The 18,066-nt window shown below is 39.4% G+C and overlaps 3 protein-coding genes across 4 annotated transcripts; 2 read left to right on the plus strand and 1 right to left on the minus strand.

Annotated features, from left to right (window-relative positions):
* Nucleotides 1-705: 705 nt before the first annotated feature.
* On the plus strand, nt 706-5,819 carry kyat1 (kynurenine aminotransferase 1). The gene is made up of 13 exons (XM_015060674.1): nt 706-938; nt 1,029-1,087; nt 1,927-2,074; nt 2,232-2,381; nt 3,249-3,335; nt 3,434-3,556; nt 3,668-3,788; nt 3,860-3,936; nt 4,011-4,100; nt 4,563-4,749; nt 4,854-4,930; nt 5,037-5,123; nt 5,220-5,819. Exons 1-13 carry the CDS (start codon nt 870-872, stop codon nt 5,277-5,279), a joined length of 1,335 nt encoding a protein of 444 aa, XP_014916160.1. The 5' UTR covers nt 706-869; the 3' UTR covers nt 5,280-5,819.
* A 280-nt stretch (nt 5,820-6,099) lies between these two features.
* On the plus strand, nt 6,100-10,310 carry spout1 (SPOUT domain containing methyltransferase 1). The gene is made up of 12 exons (XM_015060675.1): nt 6,100-6,208; nt 6,288-6,327; nt 7,089-7,202; nt 7,279-7,438; nt 7,521-7,610; nt 7,691-7,740; nt 8,501-8,631; nt 8,724-8,796; nt 8,899-8,997; nt 9,105-9,207; nt 9,354-9,501; nt 9,609-10,310. The coding sequence occupies exons 1-12, from the start codon at nt 6,161-6,163 to the stop codon at nt 9,684-9,686; spliced, it is 1,134 nt and encodes a 377-aa protein (XP_014916161.1). The 5' UTR covers nt 6,100-6,160; the 3' UTR covers nt 9,687-10,310.
* st6galnac6 (ST6 (alpha-N-acetyl-neuraminyl-2,3-beta-galactosyl-1,3)-N-acetylgalactosaminide alpha-2,6-sialyltransferase 6) lies at nt 10,310-17,692 on the minus strand. 2 transcript variants are annotated; one of them, XM_015060677.1, is made up of 6 exons: nt 17,587-17,692; nt 17,171-17,245; nt 14,648-14,842; nt 13,512-13,924; nt 13,306-13,413; nt 10,310-12,660 (listed from the first exon to the last, which is right to left on the minus strand). In XM_015060677.1, exons 2-6 carry the CDS (start codon nt 17,192-17,194, stop codon nt 12,429-12,431), a joined length of 972 nt encoding a protein of 323 aa, XP_014916163.1. In that variant the 5' UTR covers nt 17,195-17,245; nt 17,587-17,692; the 3' UTR covers nt 10,310-12,428. The 2 variants fall into 2 exon arrangements, with proteins under 2 accessions (XP_014916163.1, XP_014916164.1); XM_015060678.1 differs by lacking the exon at nt 17,587-17,692 and adding an exon at nt 17,484-17,561.
* Nucleotides 17,693-18,066: the final 374 nt, after the last annotated feature.

Below are 18,066 nucleotides of genomic sequence, written 5' to 3' on the forward strand. Positions count from 1 at the left end.
ATTACCCCAAATAAAAAAATTGTTTGGGCATTTTTTTAAATTTTTTTTTAATTCCTTTTTTTTTTTTTTTTTTTTTTTTTTTTTTTTTTTTTTTTGTGAGCCTGCTGTAGAACCATCTGCCATTACTTGCATGTAAACTTTTTATTTTAGATTATGAAATAATACATTCAGAACTCTGGAAAGTTAAGTCTTGAAAAGTCTAGGATTTTTATATAGAAGATGTATAGGAAGTCTTGTAATAGGAGGCTTGTGCTAAACTTCTCATGGCCAGCTGTTAGTGGTGTCACCACTAACAGCTGTTTGTGTAGCTGAAAAAAGTAAGAAAAAGAAAAGTTCACTGAACCTTTTATTACTTAATCTGGGAACTACTGTTGAACCTCTGGAGATTATTGTGCAAAGAATGATCCTCTACAAAATAAAATAAAAAATTATGGACAATCTTGAGTATCTTCTTCATGAGACAGTCATACAACAACAAAGCGTCTTCAGTTGAAGACTTTACATCTAAATAAAAGAAAATGTGAGTTAAAATGCACTTCATTTCCCTTGGGATCAATAAAGTATTTTTTAAATCTGAATATTTAATATTTTTTGTCTATTTTGGGGGGCCGTGTCTGAACTCAAGACTAGCTTTCACGTTTTAAACTGATTTTTTAATCAGTGCTGAACCTGGCTGCGCGCGCCTTTCGGTGGGCGGTGCCGATGTTTGTCTCCGCCCACAAAGGAAGCGAAAATAAAAACAAGAAGGTCGAAGCAAAGCTGATGATGCAGCTGTATTCCTGTCAGCACCGGAGTGTCTGAGAAAGTTTGAATCTTCGGTTCAGTGACAGCTTCATGTTGATGCTGTCTGGAATAATGTGCAGCCATTCATGGGAATAATCCGGATTTTGGCTCCTTATTTGACTCTACTTCGTCCTAATTTAGTTCAGAATCATCAGGTGAGCATTTCTTTACTTATCAAAGGAAGCGATTATGATATGTTTATGCATATTTATGTGTGGAGGATTTAAAATATGCATTTATTTCAGCTAATCATGGCCAGACGACTTTATGCGAGCAGAACAATCGGTGTGGACAAAAACGTTTGGTGAGTAATTACTCATAATTGATATCAAACTATTGCATGCATGAAAGAAGAATAGCAAAATTATTAAAAGAACAAATTTATCGAGTGGTGCAAACGATACCGTTTTCCCTGATCATGTCAATACTTGTGGACGATCCAGTGAGTCTTATGCGACCTGTAACTCATAATAAATCACCTTGCATCTTTCAATTCAGCTCTAATTTATTCACTCCAAAGTGAAGTTATGTAAAATACAAACGAACTGGGATTTTAGTAAACAGATATTCATGGGGTAATATGTGTAAAAACTGTGCAAATAATATTCAGAACAATATTAGAGTTCAGAAACCTTTTAAACCATGATGAATTAAAAGAGCCATATGATTGGCGGAGCAGAGGGCGGAACACTGAAAAGGTCAAAGTCCCGTGAATGTAGAACCTCGAAGATGTTGGTGAGAAAAAAAACTTTATCTTATATAAATGTCAGGACAGAAACTGTAGCAGGAAGAAATGTGTTTCTAGTGTAATTCTGATCTCAGGTTGATTTTAAAACCAAAACTCAATTGGATTTGGGGTATCAGTGCTTAGTGTTGACTAATGGTAATCATACAGTTCTATATACTTGGACAATTATTTGTTGTTTGACCTCTTTTTTAAAAAAAATCCGTTTTTAAATGTATTTATTTATAATTTCTCAGAATTAAACAACCAAGACAGACGACACGAAAAAACGACAGACTCAAAACTGATATGGCTGTAAATAATGAACAGATCTTCTACTTATTACACAGTAAAACGTCATGATCTGTAAAAAAGAAAAAAAAAAAAAGAACACTGTCTGACTTGTTTTGCACCAACAGGGTCGAATTCACACAGCTGGCTGCAGATTATAAAGCTGTGAACCTCGGACAGGGATTTCCCGACTTCTCGCCTCCGCAGTTTGTTCAGGATGCTTTCTGTAAGGCTGTGAGCGGAGGACCCCAGATGCACCAATATACCAGAGCTTTTGTAAGTCGAAATATTAGCTCAGGTTGATGTCTGTCAATCTGTAGAGGCTGAAAAACAAACATGCTTATAATTTGGCATTTGTCAGGAAATTTTCAGCCGTTAATCACACGTTAAAAAGGGGAAGAGATTTTCATTTGTTTCACTTTCTGTCGCCCAGGGCCATCCTCGTCTGGTAAAAAGTCTTGCTAAATTCTTCAGCCGGGTCGTTGGGCATGAGATCGACCCCTTTGAAGACGTCTTGGTCACAGTTGGAGCTTATCAAGCTCTTTTCTGTGCATTTCAGGCTCTGATTGATGATGGAGATGAAGTATGCCCCTTTTTGTGGCTCTTACATTTTCTGTATGTTTGAATGACTCAGCAGCTGGGTTACTCAGGTTTATATGCACAACACCCTGAAAATGTATCTGTATCCAGAACATTAGTTTAAAAATGTATTTCATATAAAATAATGTACTTTTTTACGCTGTTGACCCCAGTTGCCTTCTGAAGTTCCATAATTAGTAGAGTTCACCTGCATAGAATTTAATTTTAGTAAAAATCTAGCTGTTTTGTGAAGGCCTCCGAGGTTTGCCAGAGGCAATAGCACATCATAAACACAAGATGAAGATTATTGTGAAATTTAAAGCAGGGTACGATGTAAAAAAAATCCTAAAGAAGAGGAGTAGGTTAAAAAAAAACAAGGTTTTCCAAAAAACCCCATAGGTCCTATGGTGGTCTTTTTTTTTTAGGTATGTAGGAAATCCATGTGGAAAAAGGTTCTCCTTTCTGATGAGACCAAAATTAAACTTTGTTGTCCTGAGGAAACTATCACTGCATCCTCAATTCACAATTGTTTTAAACTGTTGTCTGTTTTCAGCTAATTGTAGGTTTTTCTTTTCATAGTAATGCTTTTGTTCAGTAGGATCACATAAAGGTCATCTTACGACAACCCTAAACATACCACCATAACCACAAGATGAAACCATATCAATTTGTCAGAACGGTCTAGTCAAAGTCCACACATAAATCTGATGAATCTTTGGGAAGACTTGAAAATAATTTTTAGCTGTCAGACTTTTTAAAAACGACAGATTACAAGTAAGGAGTATTATTACTTGTGCTAGGTGTTGTGTATTTAAATATCTGTATAAAAGTTTTTGCTATGCACCAGAACTGATGGGATTTTATCCTTCAGGTGATAATTGTGGAGCCGTTCTTTGACTGCTACCAGCCAATGGTTCTGATGGCGGGAGGGACCGCGGTGTATGTGCCGCTGAGACCGGTAAACGGTTAATTCTAAAAGGATCTGATGCCTCCGAGCTCCTTTGGACGCTCGCGTTCGACATGCGAGAGACGTTTTGTTTTTGTCACTAACCGCAGAAAGGGGGCAGCAGCGTCCTGTCAAGTGGAGACTGGGTTCTGTCTGCTGAGGAGCTCACCAGCAAAATCACTCCCCGCACAAAAGCCATCATCATCAACACTCCAAACAACCCTCTAGGCAAGGTGGGATTTATGACGCCCACTCTGCTAGGGAAACCCGAGCTCTTCGCAAACATCCCTTTCAAAACGGAGGTGGAAGAAAATAAACGTAATGCGTGAGTTCTGGGTTTACAGGTTTACAAGGTTGAGGAGCTCCAGATGATCGCCGACTTGTGCATCAAACACGACCTGCTGTGCTTCAGCGACGAGGTGTACGAGTGGCTCACTTACGACGGAGCCAAACACGTAAAGATAGGTGAGACACGAGCACCGCTTCGACACGACCTCGCCAAACACACGTTCATCAGCCTCTTGTGTTTCTGACAGCCAGCCTCCCTGGGATGTGGGAACGAACCGTAACAGTGGGCAGTGCTGGGAAAACCTTTAGTGCTACTGGCTGGAAGGTAATACACATTCAAATCTAGTACGGAGTTTCTGCTGTTTATTGTTTTGTGATTAATACCACCTCTGGTTTTAGGTTGGCTGGGCTATAAGTTCAGGAAAACTCATCAAGCACATGAAAATCATCCATCAGAACTCTGTGTATCACTGTGCAACAGCAGCTCAGGTAACTCCACCAACAAACTTCTTTCTTCAAAGCAATAATGTTGAGTTTTAGTAATTGAGGCCCTGGGCCCTGCATGTTTATAGGGGCTCCCCTGGTTCAACGCTCCCACTTTAAGTAAATGAATCTTCTATTAGGCAACTACAGAACATGATATGTTTGAGAAATAATTTATCCCTCAAATTAGCCTGTGTTGGAGCACGGACATCGGCCCTAAAGTACCTGAACTGGACAGCATTGACTTCAAAGTTTCCCTGTGAAGGAGTTGGCTGTACCTTGGTCACAGCATGTCTTTGGAACGTGGATGGAAGTTGGATGAAGTTTTATTATCTTTTGAGAGATGCCCGTGTCCTTTTCCATCAGAAAGTTCCTTTAAAAAAAATCTGGTTTTAACACAATTTTTCTAGCATTATTTGTATCTCTAGCGCTTTTCCTAAATTCTCAACTCATCCCGTTGTCACCCAGGAAGCCGTGTCCCACGGGTTCGACCGCGAGTACGAGCTGTTCGGGACTCCAGAGAGCTACTTCCAGCAGCTGCCTGCGATGCTGCACCAAAAAAGGCAGAAGCTGGCCTCGTGTCTGCGTAGTGTGGGCCTGCAGCCAGTCATGCCAGAGGGAGGATACTTCATGATCACAGACATCTCCTCCGTCAGTGAGTGACGAGCAAACGTCTAAGCTGGACACTTTGCATCCGGCGGGTGTTTATTTGGGCTTCCTAATGAATGTTTACCTGAGTCTTTTCGTCCTTTTGAACAGATGTAGATCTAAACGATGAGAGCACCAAGAATGAAAGCTACGATTTTAGATTTGTCAAATGGTTGATTAAGGAAAAGGTAAAGTCTAGTAGATATTATTTAAAAGATACATGTTTTTCTTTTGTTGTTTTGTTCTTTTCAAATTTTTTAGTACCTATTTTTTTCATTTCTTTTTTTTATCAAGGGCTTAGCGACAATCCCAGTCTCTGCTTTCTTCAGTCCAGAACACAGCAAAGAGTTTGACAAATATATCCGCTTCTGTTTCGTTAAGGTGAATGCAGCCACTTTGATCAAAACTGATGCTCTTTTCTTTTTCTGATTCTTTCTCAATCAGAAACCTTTTTTGTTGTTTGTTTCTTTTAAACAGGAAGACTCCACACTGGAAGCAGCAGAGGAGATCTTAAGAAAGTGGAGTCAAAAAGAATGAAATTTACCATCCATCGTCCATTTTTTTCTACAGCAACCTACTCAGCCTCCTCAGGAAAACTGTTCAGAAATCATGTTTATGTTTGTGTTTGTCCTCGTCAAAGTTTTTCAGACCACTCTGAAAGTCTAATAAAGCATTCAGTAAACAGTTGGTCCGTGTTCACATCATGCTTGTGGTGATTAGCTGCTTCACTCATTGTTTTTTTTGACAACTACTTGTGTGGAGATTCTAGTTATTTTTGTCGCTAATCTTGTATTTTTTTTTTTTTTTTTTTTTGAGAGGATGTTGAATGCTGGAGTTTCAGATTGTTACATACTGGCACAATAACAATTGTTACAATTGTAACAATTGTTACAGATTTTTAATTTTATAAATGCATGTCTTATTTAGCATCCTTAGTTTCTGAAAATGTATCAGCTAGACAAATTTTTTCCCCAAAAAAATGGAAAAAGAATGTGTGCATTGCAAACTGTATGTAAAGAATTCCAATTGTGTTCTAGAAATGTTAAATAATTATTCCCCTTAAAGATGTTAAAAGCACTGTTATGGATGACTCCGTGTCTTTATCTGCTTACATGCACAACTAACCAGAAACAAGACGGACTAAGCTGGTCAACCAATCTCAGTAGAAAAAAAAGCCCAGTTGCTAATAAACCACATTTTCTTTATTCGGTCGAGGTTTAACTGAATTGATTCGACATAACAGAGTCAAATTCTTGAGTGACGTACTGGTCGACAATCCACACCAGTCGGTGGTGGTAATGCACTAATTTCGTTTTTTGCCAACCGCCAAAACACATCAAAGAAGAACTGATTAGACTTTTATTTTTTATGCGGAAGTTAACCCGGAAGTAAATAAACCCACGTGTCGATGTTGAAGAATGTCGACCAATAGTGCAGAGAAAAGACCTAAACCTGCGTCCTCTCAGGTACTAATAATATAATTAACACGTTAGTGTGCGTCATTGATATTGTCATTTGTTTTAATGTATGCCTAATTTATTTCAGTTCGGGGACCAGATTCCCTGGAAGAAAAGGAAAGCAGAATGTGAGTAGAAGCTAACTGTGCTAACAACTGCATGTTCACTAGGTTTCACTAGTGGCAGGCTAAAACATTGGTTTAGCATCATCTGGAGTACGCTAGCTGTAATAATACGCATAGCCACGTTTTGTTATACAAGACTTAAGATGTTCAAGTCACTTGAAGCAGCAACATCAAGCGCCACAACTTTGAGGTCATTGTGCATTGAAATGGATAACAGGAGATTATGAGTTCAAAGCTATTTGAGGCAATTCATACCTAAATAATAGGATCCATTCCATACACAAATGAGTGAAACAATATATAAAGTGCATAATGTTAAACTTATGGTTGATTTGTAGCTTAGCATTTGCTTGACGAGTGCTTATAGTTTTGATATACAATATATGATAAACAGATTAAGGAACTGTCAGATTTATTAGACAGTTTCCCTGTATATTTTCAAATACCATTTAGCCTGGTGTAGCTTTCAGGTGAGGTTGTTTGCTCTAGAGAAGTGCCACAAGGTTCTGTTTTCCCACCATTCCCTTTTATTCTGTACACCTCAGAATTCTAGTAGAAATCAAAGTCCTGTCTTCTGTCTTACTATAGAGAATAAAACGTCTTCTGTCATATGTTGGTGTAGGATCTTCTGAGATAACGGCATAAAGAAGCTCAATTTTGGCACATAAACCTGTCGAAATATATTTCATTGAAATAAATTCTCTTAAAAAGTGATCTGTGTTATAACTCTTAAGATAACTGTAAACTGTTTTTGTCCCTAACAGTAAAGGAGAAACAGAAGCAGTGGAAAAAGGCTAAAATCATCAAACAGTTGGAGAAGCAGAAACGGCAAGAGACTGCAGAAAGAGCGGAGCAGGAGGAAAGCCAGAGTAAAAAAGGTAATAGGTGTCATTTGCTGATAGTCAGTTATTATCGGCTCAGGTAGCCGTAAACGGACGGGGACGTGTTTTTCAGGTCGAGCTTTCACGGTGAGCGTGGCCCTTCCGGGCTCCGTCCTGGACAACGCTCAGTCCCCTGAGCTCCGGACGTACCTGGCGGGACAGATTGCCCGAGCCTGCGTCGTGTTCAACGTCGACGAGATCGTCGTGTTTGACGAGCAGGGGGAAGATGTCAAGTAAGCGCTCTGGGAGGGAAAAAATTGAGCGTAAATACTATTTACACTGTCAGAATGCAAAGTGATGCTGGTTTTGCTCCAGGAGTGTCGAAGGAGAATTCAAAGGTGTTGGGAAGAAGGGCCATGCGTGTATTCAGCTTGCCAGAATACTTCAGTACATGGAGTGTCCGCAGTAAGTGTGGAGACGGTCAGATCAGTGACTATTGCTGTTTACTCCTCGATTTGTCACGCACGACTTCTGTTCTCCGCCAGGTATTTGCGCAAGTGGTTCTTCCCGGTGCACAAAGACTTACAGTATGCAGGTAATTTTAAAACCATCATCACTTTTAAGTGATTTATTTTGAATTTACCATATGTGAAGGTCTGAGATTGTAGACGGATGTGAGATGGCCAACCCAAACAGCACAATAGCAGACCGTTTATGTTGCACATAAACTTATACCAACAATAAAACCTACTTGTATTGCACAAAGCTTCCTCTTGATGTGGATCAACTAAACACACCAGCGCTCTGATCTAGTTTTTGTTTTTGCTAAGCCTTCAGCTTTCTCACGGGTTAAAAACATCTGAAGATCTGATTAAATGTTTAAATCCCATACATTTTTAAAATTGCTCATTTGGCAGTCTGTTTGTGGGGCATTTCAAAGTATAAATACAAACATTTGGTTAATTTACTGCAGATATTTCTATCAATGACCCTTTCTTTAGGATGCCTCCGCATTTCTAAATGGATAGCAAGCCAAAGGACAAATACTTGAATAGGGAAGAGAGATTCATAAGTGAATAATGAAGAAAAAACAGGAAGATGCAGGCAGAGCTACTTACTAGGATAAATGGATGAAAGAAGTGTGAAGGTAGATGGATTCATAAATGCACACATGCGTGGATGGTTGTTTAGGCTTGTAGAACTACAAGAAAGGAAGGAAGGTGCAGTTAGATTATCTGTCAGAGGGTTTTTCTGTTTGAACCTCTAGCACCAGTAGTGACAAAAACTGCATTAGAATCATAGTGAAAGTGCAAAAACAACATTGTTTCAGGTCAGTCCATGCTATTTTCCACTAGGTTTGCTTAACCCTCTGGACAGTCCTCATCACATGAGGATAGACGAAGAGTCAGAGTACCGAGAAGGAAGAGTCCTCAACAAGCCACCCAAACAAGGAAAGGGTTCGTTGGTGAACTGTGGAATGAGAAAGGTGACTTTGACACAGCTATTAGTCTGAATTTGATGAGTGAGAGATTAAACAGGTCGGACATCATAAAATGTGTCATAAAATGTCGTCTCCAGGACGTGCGGATTGATAAACAACTTCAGCCGGATCTGCGAGTTACAGTGAAACTCAGTAAGACACAGAATCAAGGTAGGTTTTCCCCGTTGGAGTATGCTGTACTTTATTCATCCATTGCAGTGTAACACAAGTAGAGCATCAGTTCAGTGTTTGTCCCTGTGTGTGCGCGTGCAGAAAGCAGACTTTATAAAGGTGTCGTCGTGGCGCCTCATGTTCCCCGAACAGAAGGTGGTCTCTACTGGGGGTACACGGTCCGCCTGGCATCCTGCCTGAGTATGTGCCTCTTTTTTGTTTGTTTGTTTGTTTGTTTTAAATCCTGTGACTTAAAACGTGTAGAAAAATTCTCACTGCTGGCGTTTTTTTTTTTTTGGCTGATGCAGGTTCAGTTTTCACTGAGAGTCCTTTTAAAGAAGGGTATGACCTGACAGTTGGCACCTCAGAGAGAGGCAGCAGTGTGGACCAAGCCACTCTGTCACCATTCAAGTAGGTTCAAAGCTCATTGAATGATTAGGTCGGTCGGTCAAGTGCTTTAAAATCAGCATGCTTGCATGCAAATTTAGGCGTCAAGCGTCTATAGTATTTAGTGTTAACATGCTGCCAATTAGTGATATTTTCTCCCTACTCTTTAGGCACCTTTTGGTGGTTTTTGGAGGTCTTCAGGGTTTGGAAGCCAGCCTGGACGCAGACCAAAACCTGGATGTGACCGACCCCAGCGACTTGTTTGATCTCTACCTCAACACATGTCCCGATCAGGGCAGTAGAACCATTAGAACGGAGGTAAAAATGCAAAAATAGACGGATAAAGAGAAGCCAACTGCACTGTAAACATCATGACAAAGTTTCCACTTTTGCTCAGCGTTGAAATTGAATCTTTCTGTTAACAGGAAGCTATTCTAATCTCCATGGCGGCACTGAGACAGAAGATCACAGCTGCTTTTCCAGATGATTCCAGCAGCTCATGAAACATACTGTAAACATATCCTTGTGTCAAATATCTGATAATTCCCTTCTGTAAATAGGCATCGACTTCATTGACCAGTCTGTTTTTTTTTTTTTTTGTCTTTGCTATGCAGTGGAAACTGAACATGATTTGTGTGTTACCTGTCTTAACATTGCTTTGATGCACAGTTCTGAAACAAAACACATTGAAGTTTTATATTTTTTGAGCAAGAACCTAAAATATATCTGCGCCGAGAAAAAAAAGATAAATTCTAAATTGAGCTTCAGTGCCTTGCACAAGAATCTCCTTGAATGAATCTCATGTTTTCAGGCTGCAGTTTAACAGTCATTGCACAACTCATTCGGAGTTTGTCTGGATGGTAGACATGCATCTTAAAAAGAAAATTTGAGGTGAAGTTAATACAGTCTGCAGCAAATTCTTCCTTTATTATGGATATAATCTTTGTGGTGCAAACATAACTTACAGTAGTATGAAGTGCTGCTCTTTTCCAGTCACATAAAAATGAAAGACAAAAAAAAGATATCTGCCTTCTCTGATCTGAAAGTTGTTAAAAACAATTATTTGTGTCTTACATCACCATAATTTTAATATTTAATTGGATTTTGATACTTGATACCCGATAAAATAACCAACAAATGACTTTCAGCAAAACATGACTGGATTTGAAGAACTAAAGCACAAGGATGATCATCAGCTACTCATAAAAGGCAATATGGTTAGAAAATGCATTCCTCCAACTAAAGCTCCCTTCTAATTTGTTGAACTGAATAAAGCACTGAAATAAACCTTTATGGAATACATTCGGGTCGCATGCACTAAAAACTTTGGCCAGTTTCAAATGTCAATGGATGCGTTGGTTCCCCACTTTGTGGCAAAAACATTTAACTGAAGTTAGTTAGGTCTGGATTGTTGTAAAACTACAATGCTGTCCAGTTCAACATGCTCCTGATCTAAACCACAGTGCTCGGGCTGCTGTGTTGTCTCATAAGGCTCCGCTATGATTGGCCTGTCGGCTGAACTGGACATCTGTCTTTGGCAGCTATTTTTTAGATTATGATCTCTTTACAACAGTGGTGAAACCTACTTAAATTGTGTCGTAAGCCACTTGATGATTTTTGGATTAAAGGAACTTGCTGATAAAATCCTCCAACATGGAAAACATTTAAATACATAAAAATATAGAGATGTGTACAACCTTTTAAATTAGTTATTTTCTATGTACAAAATTTCGGTCAGACAGCACTACGTGGCACACAGATGCAGTGAGGAAGTTTACACACATTCATTGGAATGAACACATTATTTTTGGGTTTTAAATGAAGTTATTACCCCTTTTTTTTTTACAGGGCGGAATGATTATTACAACACATAACCTGATTTATTTTTTTATCAAAAAATGAAATATACTGTAACTTGTGTTTTTCCTAGAGACAGACTCTATTAAATACAAATCTTCCAAACTATTAAGTAAAATGATCATGATTGGCTGTAATAGTTTCAAACATTCAAGCATTGACATGTTTATTACTGGCTAGTCCTATACTGGTAACAATGGGGCAGTCCAATCAACTCGGTCCAAAAAAGAATCGACACCTAGAGAAGCCAAATGTTTTCTGGAGAAAGGTTTTACGGGCAGATGAAACAAGGAGTGAGCCGAGGCAAAGCTCATGATGTGGCGTTGTTTTGGTGCCAACACACAAAGTGGAAGGAATATTTAATAATTAATTTTCCTGGATTTTACCAATCAATAAATGGTAAAAATTTCTTGAACCTAAATTATAATAGCTAACTTGCTAACATCAACCTTATGAAAGAGTCTTCCCAAAGCTGTGACCTCGGTAATATTGAAAATGTGCAAACTTTATTTAAATCTGTTGGGTTCCTGCTAGGGATGCACAGATTTATCGGTGCCGATTTCCTCAATTTTGGGAAACCGGTGATCGGCCTATTTTTACATGTGAAGCTGATCTTATCCACTGGTTTTATCTACCTATTTAAATCAACTGTTATCTTCTTCTGTTCTGCTGTGAGAGAGATTTGACTAGCAGACCGGCCCACCAGATCAGATCTGGTGGGCAGTTAACAATAGTCATCTCACTGTTGGCAACTTGTCAACTTTCTTGCTACATTTAGCAACACTTTACACACACACAAAAAAAATTGGTATCGGCCAAAATCGGAATTGGCAGGTCAGGATTTTTAGAAGATCGGTAATCGACCAGAAAACTGGAATCGGTGCACACCTAGTTCCTGCACAGAGTTGCCTTTTTTTTTTTAGCAAACTATAGCAGTTTTGCATAAAGAGTGAATACCCAGGAAGCATTATGCTAGGATCTCGGTAACGGTTACAAAACGTACGCAATGACGTGGGAGCGTCAAGCAATTATTACAGAGGGTGTATGTAAACATTTGAGCTTGTGTGTATAATTCTGACTCTGTGTGGCTGCACCCAGATTTTGCTTTCAGAAAACTCAGAAGGAGTTTGCTGTGAAATCTTTTCACCCTGAGAAAAAAAATACGGTCCAAATTAAACCTCAAACTGATGACATTCACGCCGCTTGTGTGTAAACTTTCTGACCACAACTGAGTATCCTCCAAAAGCCATACAAGTTTAGTACCTGAAATCAGAAACGGAAACATTTCCCCGCATCTTCATCACCATTAACCCAAGGTTTCCCGTGTCTTCACCATCGTTGCCGGATAAAAGCATTTGTGACGTCTCGTTTTGAGATCACCGTGAACTTTAATCCGCCGTGCTCGTCTGCTTCTCGGCTGTGCAGCTGGTGTCTCCCCACTTGGGGCTGGTGAACGTGATGTTGTATAGCTTGGCCCAACGGGCAAACACCTGTTTCTCCGTGATGAAACGATGGTGGTGTCCCCTGCGGTTGTTTTCATTCTGAAGGTACGTTGTACATTCGTCAGACTCCCTGGGTTTGTAGTAGTGGTAGGGCATCTTCTTGGACCCCGGCTTTCTTCTGGAAAGATGGTAACAACGGTACTATTTAGGTAAACGTTTGATAGATAATTATTTGTTATTTGGTTTTGATTAGAAATTACCTGACGAACTGGCCAGAAACTAAAATTCTGATGTTTTTTCGATGAGGTTTGTGAATTGTTTTTTTTAGTAGGGACAATGCGAGTTAACGGTTTTGCAAATTATTCCAGAATTAGCAAGAAGGCTATTTTTCATCTGTTGTCCCTGGATGAATAATTTGTCTCACTAAATACAGAGGTTATACAAACGAGGTTAAAATGACTTACCTACACGAATTTTGTCAATAAATACAATCAATACCAACAGTAACTACAAAACAAGCAAGTCTATCATAAAAAAACCCCATAGAAATTAAAACTAAATTAATATTATTTAAGTAAAAGCTAATTTAAATAAAAGGTTCCAGAGGTGATGATATAGACAGTTAAAACTTTATGCAGAAAATAGAAAAGCTATTTTAGCAATTTTTGTTCTTAAAGACATTAGCTAAACATTGCATCGGCATGCCAGACCTTTACAAAATCCATGATCAGAAATCAGCTGGAAAAATGCCTGGGTGAAAAATGCCTGGTGAATCTTTTGTTATGAAAAGTTTATACATAATAAGTCTTCTCGTTATACTCACCCGCAGTAATTTGGTGGAACCATCCCATATACTTTAATATTATCACATATCTCAATGGCTATGACCATTGTGAACCAGCCAGTGCTCAACCAAGAGTGGGACTTTTGTCTTTGCAGGAAGAAAAACAAAAGCAGTCAGTAAGTACGACAGTTCCTTAATGAGAGGCTGTGAACACAAGACGTGATCAACGTCCAAACCAGACTTACCTGTCCCGTCCGGTCTCTCTGCTGAACAGATTATCAAATTTTCGCATTTTGTTTGGTGAAATGCTGAAGAACGACAGGTTGCTGTAGGTCATCCCGATCCTCTGGATCAACCTGAACAAGGTTCCCTTAGCATCCTTCCAGATCTTATTCGGGGGTCCCCAGAAGATGATTGTGGAGTTGTAGTCCGTGCGCCGCATATACTCGTTGGGCCGCCGCATCACCCTGAAGACGCTGGAGTGGGCCACTACCCGGAGGGTGGTGCGGTTGCCGACGTCCGTCTCGTAGCCTGACGTGGGGGCGTCGTTCATGCGGATCACGCACTCCGTCCGGTCGATCTCGTCCCCCGCCCGGCTGCCGAGGACGTGGCTGGAGCTCGTCACAAGTGCACAGTTGCGACAGTGCAGGTTCATACTCTGAAAGAGACGGCGTAAAACTTTTACAGCAAATTTAACAGAGTTATTTAAGCCTGAACAACAGCGGTGAACTGAATTCATTTTTACGAGCTGCGGGTGAGAACAGTTTATTTAACAGGGTTTGTCCACTTTTCTCACAGTAAAATTCAAGCATTTTCAAGGAAAGTTTTCAAACTCTTCCAGCACCTCAATTTAGAGATAAAAAATAGTAGAAATGAACTAAAAAAAAATCATTATTAATGACATTTTATGATGTCCTTAATAATAAATAATATCTTGTGATAGCATTCTAAATCCTACCGCAGGGACTAGGTAAATTAAAGTTTAACAATATTTTATGCTTTGAAATGTCTTACACACCTGACCAGTCTGAGAACGTTATAAACAAAATCTAAATATTTTCTACAATTTCTGGGATTTAGCAAATAGACATAATTTTGGTCAATCTCACTGTCCAAAATTAAAGAAAAAGTTGGTCTAATTTACCTTCAGACAGTGATAAGAAGGTATTTTATCATCTTTAAATATCTGGTTTCAACTGTAAGAAAAAACACTTTTCAAATTTAGGCTTTTAATCAAAGGTCAGGTTGGACTTTAGTACAAATCTGTACCGTTTGAATAGAGCAATTTGAAGGACTTTGTACGGAAATCAGGCAAACTAAACCTTTGTCGCATTCCACAAATCTGTTGAAATCCCAGTTGATAACCTGTTGAGCAGCTTACCTTGTTACCGAAAACTGGCAGGTAGCCATCTCTACCAGCTGACTTCCTGAGGTCTGTAGTCTTGACTGCGTGACTGATGGCCACGTGAAAGGGGATGTAGACGCCATCACTGGTGTTGTTGGAGCCATAGAGGATGAGGAGTGTGGTCAGGATGAAGACGGCGAAGAAGATCACCATCCTGTGGCTCTGTTGACCCTGCAGCGTAAATAACAGTGAAATGATAAATACAGGGCAGCAAATGTACTGTTCTCTCCTTTTTTTAATTCACTTTGTACATTTTCACATTTTGTCACAAAAATCTGAAAACTATGGCACACTAGTGGAAAAGAAAAAGTTTTCCAACACACATTGTGTTTTAAAATGTAGGTCAAAATTCTGTTTTGCCATCATCTGACCAAAGTGCCTTTCTTTACAGTTTTTGGTGGGTCTCCTATGTGTTTTGCACATAGCTATTTCTGTTATACGTTGAGTAAAATGCCACTGGATTCATTTTATGCAAAAAATCCAATTGTAAATTTGGATACCAGTTTCAAACATGTTTGGTTGTAAAACTCAAAAGGGATCTTTATCTTCTATTTTCCCCCCCACTTTCTGATACGCTATTTTATTGAAGGTTTTATAAATGCCTCATTGGTAGCAATTTCTTTCTGAAAATATTGTAACTTGTTTTAGAGGTGGGATCACATATCTGTTCCTAATAAAAGAAGTACACAAAGGCTTAGATTGTAGCCATGACTACACAACCATATATGTGGTTCATAAACAGGAAAATTGGGTTTTTAAGACTGTGTAGCTCTGGTTACTATCTAAAGCTTTATCTGGTTTCTCTCGTACTTCAAACACTCTGTGACCTTTAGCATGTTGGTCTGGACCATTCGAGTCAGGTGTATGCTTTCAGTGCAGCAACACTTCATGCAACAGGCAAAATATAGTTTGATAGTAATTGAAACATAACAGCCAAACAGGTATTTGATATCTGTAAAACAATTTTATTTTTTTATTTTTTGCAAGATTTTAACCCGCTCGAAAAAAATTAAAAGAAGCGCATTAAGGAACGTGATCAGCCAGCAATAAACATACGGTTTATTGCTTTCCTGTTGGCTACGGTAAGGAGAACAGCAACAGTTTAACTAGTTTACTTAGTAGGAATCTGTTTAAGGGGTGACTGTGGCTCTGTGGATAGAGTAGTCGTCTTGCATTCGGAAGGTTGCCAGTTCAATTTCAGCTTCCTGCCACTGTCAATGTGCCTCTGGGCAAGGCACTTAACCCCAAATTGCCTACCAAGCTGTATATTGGTGTGTGAATGTGACTCTAGTATAAAGTGCTATATAAGTTCAGTCCATTTATGTTTGTTTTAAATTCTTCCATTTGGTTGGTTGGTTTCCAGTCACATTCGCCACCTGTATAATGACTAAATGTAATATTCTGACTGACTGAGCTCAAATAGTACATCTATGGCTTACCCGAAAAAGTCTTCTCATTGTGATTGCCAAGTAAAATTCCAAACTCTTTTCATTAGAGTTGACCGGAATGATGGACGCTCTTTTCCATTAAACTCTGAGATACGATTTCTTTGGTCTGGCTCTGGCATTCTTCTCTCTTTTCAGCTATTTCCCTGTTTGACTTATGGCAGATTTGGGGGGAGGAGTCATATCTCATTGGTTTATATTGATGTGTTCAGTAACTAAGACGACTACATGCTGTCTGTATGTTCCCTTCTTTGCATGGACTACTTCAGACATTTCCACACTGTATGGTCCCTCCAATATAGGCCTTCAAAATATATGTCTTTTTTTAAACTGCTTTTTCTTTTAAAATTACTGTGAAGCTGGTTGTCCTTTGGGGACAGAAACAAAGCTAAAATTGAATCAGTGGTAATGGTGCATTAAGGGTAGGGCTAAAAAAAAAAATTAGTCCCACCCTAAATCCTGCTAATCTGCTAAATCCTGAGCAGAGGTTCTTCAGAAACTTGACAATTCATCTTAACAAAATGTGCACTTAGACATTTTTTGGAAGGATAAAACAAAATAGAAAGTGCCTATGACATGTTACTCCAAAGCTGACAAACTATGCCAAAAGCCAGTTTGTTTACTTTCACAGGAAATTATGACAAGTTTCTTGTTTAACTACATGTGCCCATACTGCTTGGCATACTAAATAACAAATATACTAATAAGTGTTTGTGTGACAACGTGAAATTCACCACAAGACTAATGAATCCAACAGTTTTACCCTCAATGAAAACCTTTGGCATTTTAATTCAGTAACTATTGAATGCAGTGATAATAAACCGCCCGATACTCAACTCAACTTGAAAACCTCTGGGTTATTTTTCACAAAGCATGTAATGCATAGGAGACCTGAGCTCATTAAGCATCATTTATAAAGACTTGCTGCGACAATTCACCAGCCTCTACCCAAATCTGTATATGACATTTACAGACTGTTACAGAATATTTCCGTCTCCAAGTCCTGGCGATAATGTCGAGAAAGGGGGTGTTAGGTGCCACACCCGCTGGTTACCTTCCCACTGATCCTGAGCCCCATGTTTTCCGATCAGCACTGAAACGGGCCCCCCGTCAAGCTTTGTCATCGTACCTGCCAGCAACAGACACAAGTCCATCAAATCACATTGAATTGCAGCACGTTTCGTGTAAAAGTGGGTCATCTGTTTGGACGTATAGCTGTATCACACCACTCTTAATTGTGAACCGCTTGGTGTGTTTTTTAACATTACCCAGGACTAACGGACCGGACATTCGATGTAAACATTTAGACAGAGAAACACCATCTTGCGCAGCCGCTCGTCGTCTGCTCTCAAAAAGGTTTCTTTTACCGTTCGTTCTCCAAATACACGGCCCGTCAGTGGAGCTTAGATGACCACTAAGTCCCCACGAGTGTGTAATGCTATTAACACGCACTAGTTAAACCGGGCTTACCTTGTCATAGCGGCATACCCTTTGATGTCTCCCTCCTCCTTCTTGAACCCCATTTTCCTGCGCCACGTGCTGACGTCATGACCGCCTTCCTCACTGCAGCACGCGGCGAAAGCAACAAAACTTACCGGTTTTCGGAAGTGGAGCGTTTTCTTAAAATATTATTGAAATATATGAAGATTGTTCATTTGTTTTACTTGGTCATTTGCTGAACTGAAGCACGTAGTGTGCAAGGCAGAAAAAAGGGCAGAACCTAGTTTCATGCTCAGCTCTAAAATGATATTGGATTTTATCTCTTGTTCGTTGTTGGAATCGTTCCTCTTTTTATGCCATGCTGCTCATTGCCCACAAATGGTGCCACATTTGCAAGGGAAATTAATCTGTGGTGAATACAGTCCAAAGTAGCTTTTAGTGGAGGCAGTGTGAAAGTGGGGGGCTTTATATCACTTCCTGGAAAAACAAAAGTCGCCATTATTTCAGCAT

This window comes from Poecilia latipinna, unplaced genomic scaffold, assembly GCF_001443285.1.
Source record: "Poecilia latipinna isolate Pla-1442-1.1 unplaced genomic scaffold, P_latipinna-1.0 Scaffold1734, whole genome shotgun sequence".
Classification (NCBI taxonomy): Eukaryota; Metazoa; Chordata; class Actinopteri; order Cyprinodontiformes; family Poeciliidae; genus Poecilia; species Poecilia latipinna.

Excerpts from the sequence above, each read along its gene's own strand:
- spout1 (XM_015060675.1), top strand. The coding sequence starts at position 6,161 with ATGTCGACCAATAGTGCAGAGAAAAGACCTAAACCTGCGTCCTCTCAG. Across the intron at positions 8,998-9,104 it reads CCGCCTGGCATCCTGCCTGA|GTTCAGTTTTCACTGAGAGT; the intron begins GTATGTGCCTCT and ends TGGCTGATGCAG. Across the intron at positions 9,208-9,353 it reads GCCACTCTGTCACCATTCAA|GCACCTTTTGGTGGTTTTTG; the intron begins GTAGGTTCAAAG and ends CCTACTCTTTAG.
- kyat1 (XM_015060674.1), top strand. The coding sequence starts at position 870 with ATGGGAATAATCCGGATTTTGGCTCCTTATTTGACTCTACTTCGTCCT. Across the intron at positions 2,382-3,248 it reads TGATTGATGATGGAGATGAA|GTGATAATTGTGGAGCCGTT; the intron begins GTATGCCCCTTT and ends TTTATCCTTCAG. Across the intron at positions 5,124-5,219 it reads TCCGCTTCTGTTTCGTTAAG|GAAGACTCCACACTGGAAGC; the intron begins GTGAATGCAGCC and ends TCTTTTAAACAG.
- st6galnac6 (XM_015060677.1), bottom strand. The coding sequence starts at position 17,194 with ATGGGGCTCAGGATCAGTGGGAAG. Across the intron at positions 13,925-14,647 it reads TGCCAGTTTTCGGTAACAAG|AGTATGAACCTGCACTGTCG; the intron begins GTAAGCTGCTCA and ends CGTCTCTTTCAG. Across the intron at positions 12,661-13,305 it reads GTTCCACCAAATTACTGCGG|AAGAAAGCCGGGGTCCAAGA; the intron begins GTGAGTATAACG and ends CCATCTTTCCAG.